We start from the raw sequence: 2,858 nt of genomic DNA on the forward strand, positions 1-2,858 counted from the left end.
CCGGCGTGCCCCGGCCCCTCGCATGCCGCGGAAGAGAGCAGGATGCTGGGAGCCGTAGTCTGGCCCTCGCCTCCGGCACGGCACCGCTCGCCTCTGCAAAGCCCCTCGCCCCGACAGCCTTTGGCCCGCCTGCACCTCTTGCCCTCGGGTAACTCCGTGGCTCCGCAGAGCCCCAGTCCTGAAGGCACCCCAGGGATACTGGGTCCCCGGGTGTTTTGGCAGGCACGGAGCCTGTCGCAGGGAGGAGGGGGGAGCGGCAATGGTGGATGGGGCCGGCGCGTGGCTGGCTCAGAGCACAGGGACGGGATCTCCAAGCAGGAGGAGGGCTGCAGCATCCTGCTGCCCATCCCAGTGCGAGCTGGGCAGCTTAAATGTTAATTTGCACATAGAAGTCTCACCGTGTTGATGGCAGCAAGCACCGGGTAACGCCGGGGGGGCGGCAGTTAATTACGTTGCCAAGCGTCTGCTGGTGCATTTGCAGTGCTTATTGTCAGCGGGGGTAGGAACTGCCCTGCACGGAGCTCCCCAAAATGCCCACCCTGGCAGAGCTGCATGCATATGCAGGGATGTGTGTGACCAGACCTGGTTGAGCACCCTCACCTCCGGGCTGTGAGGTGGGGCTGGCATCGTGGAGGGGCCAGCAGGGACTGAGGGTCCCTGTGAGGCTGCCCCAGGGACCTGGGTCTTCCTGGATGGGGACGTGAGGCAAACACATGGTTGCTCTCTTGCAGATGGAGGGCTCCGAGGAGCTGGAGAGCAGCCTCCTGACACAGCCCTGGGCTTCTGTTTGCTTTGGCGAGTCCACTTTTCTTGCCAAAGTGTGCTTCAGGGATACTGGCTACATCCTGCTGATCTCTGACCTCAGCAGCGTCTGGTACGAGAATGCAGACGCTGAGGCCGTGGGACAAAGGTCCAAGGTGAGTGTCTGAAAAGTCTAGGGACCTCCTTTTCTCCTTGCAGCAGCTGGTGTCCCGGCATAAACTGCTAGGTGACACAATGGCTGTTGGATCTGACAGGGCTTGGGTGCAAACACCTGGTCTGTGAAATCCCCAAGCACTGTCACCTCGGTTGGCCGAGCACCAACCTGGGAGAGTGGGCCAGGCTATTTAGCATGCCCAGGGCAGCCAGGTGTTCACTGGGGCTGTGTGCTGAGGCTGTCACACTCGTTTCACCTGTGGGCTGGATTCCCCAGGACCAGTGTGCTGAGGAGCTTAGAATCACAGAATCTTTGGGTTGGAAGGGACCTTTAAGGGTCATCTAGTCCAATCCCCCTGCAACAAGCAGGGACATCTTCCACTAGATTGCTCAGAGCCCCGTCCAACCTGACCTGGAATGCTCCCAGGGATGGGGTATCTACCACCTCTCTGGGCAACCTGTGCCAGAGTTTCACCACCCTCATTGTGAAAAATTTCTGCCATATATCTAGTGTAAATCTGCCCTCTTTTACTTTAAAACCATTACCCCTTGTCCTATCACTACAGGCCCTGCTAAAAAGCCTGTCCCCATCTTTCTTATCAGCACCCTTTAAGTACTGGAAGGCTGCAGTAACGTCTCCTGGAGCCTTCTCTTCTCCAGGCTGAACAAACCCAACTCTCTGAGCCTGTCCTCACAGGAGAGGTGCTCCATCCCTCTGATCATTTTTGTGGCCTCCTCTGGATCCCCTCCAACAGGTCCTTGAAACAAGGCTGGCCTCCCACCAGTGACAAAGAAACTCCTGTTGATGTTCATAGCCAGGCACAGGCTCCCATGGGGTGTCCTCACAGTACAGCCCCCAAACCACATGGGGCCATATCTCATCCCCTTATCCTAGCCCGTGTGGCAAGGGCCCCATCTGCCATGTCCCTCTGTCACAGTGGTGGTGGCAGGAGGGGTGGGCAATGCGGTGGCAGCCATCCCCCAGCTCAGGCAGGTGAGCTGAGCTGCGAGCTCCTGGCATGTGGGGCAGATGCGCTAGTGGAGACCATTGCACCCTGCCCACCGCCCGGACTCTCTTGGGCTGGTGGGGCAGGGGACCCTTCCCAGCTCAGCTGGTCTGGGAGAACCGGTGAGGAGTGTCCTGTTGTGGGGCTGGAAGCCGAGGCCCAGGGATGGCTTTTTGCAGCGCTGGGACACGCAGAAGTTGTTTGACTCCTTCTGTGCTGGAGTTTCTGCTGCTTTTTTCCCAGTGCCAAGCTCCCCAGGGTGTTGCTGCACCCCTGACCTTGACTTTCCCCAGGAGCTGAACAAGCGGCTGACAGTCCACGTGTCCTCCTTCCTGCACCGCTTGTGCAACCTGATGTGCCCCTTGCTGGCAGGGCAGCCGGATGCCACCACCACCTTCTCCTGCCACCGTGCTGCCGGCGGCCTCAGCCTGCACGTGAAGAGCGAGCTCTCAGGACTGCCCTTCTACTGGGACTTCCATTGCTGCCCTGCTCCCGTGGAGATGGTGAGAGAAGCTGCGGAGAGTTTGGGGAGGGGGATGGCCAAATGAAGGATTGTCTCCTAATGCTTGGAATCTTTTGGCTGGTCTCGGGCCGTGCTGGTGGTTGTAGGGTGCCTGGCTCTGCCTGCTGTCCTTCCCGAGGTCCACTGTCCTCGTTTCTTCCCATTGAGGCTTTGGCCCCTTGGCTGGTCCCTTGCAGCGAGGCAGGGACGGCCCGGCACGCGCTGCTACCAGGGCGGCAGGGAGATGTCCAGTTTGGGACGATGCCCTGCCAGCACCCCGCATAGCAGAGCGATGCTCTTCTCCTTTGGTGTGTGCCGTGAAGCGGAGGTCCCCAAAGGACCCGCAGGTGGTCTGTCGCGACGAAGGGAATTAAAGCGGGCTCTCCCCGGCTTTTAAGGGGTTGCTGTTACCACGGGTCTGCCTAATATTTTGG

At 59.6% G+C, this 2,858-nt stretch overlaps 1 protein-coding gene across 1 annotated transcript; it reads left to right on the forward strand.

Annotated features, from left to right (window-relative positions):
- Positions 1-731: 731 nt before the first annotated feature.
- NHEJ1 (nonhomologous end-joining factor 1) lies at positions 732-2,425 on the forward strand (the record flags this gene model as incomplete). Its single annotated transcript, XM_010285118.1, has 2 exons — positions 732-917; positions 2,216-2,425. Coding segments are annotated over exons 1-2 (396 nt in total), but the record flags the coding sequence as incomplete, so codon positions are not given.
- Between the last annotated feature and the right edge of the window lie 433 nt (positions 2,426-2,858).

The sequence above is a fragment of the Phaethon lepturus genome, unplaced genomic scaffold (assembly GCF_000687285.1).
Source record: "Phaethon lepturus isolate BGI_N335 unplaced genomic scaffold, ASM68728v1 scaffold38910, whole genome shotgun sequence".
Lineage (NCBI taxonomy): Eukaryota > Metazoa > Chordata > Aves > Phaethontiformes > Phaethontidae > Phaethon > Phaethon lepturus.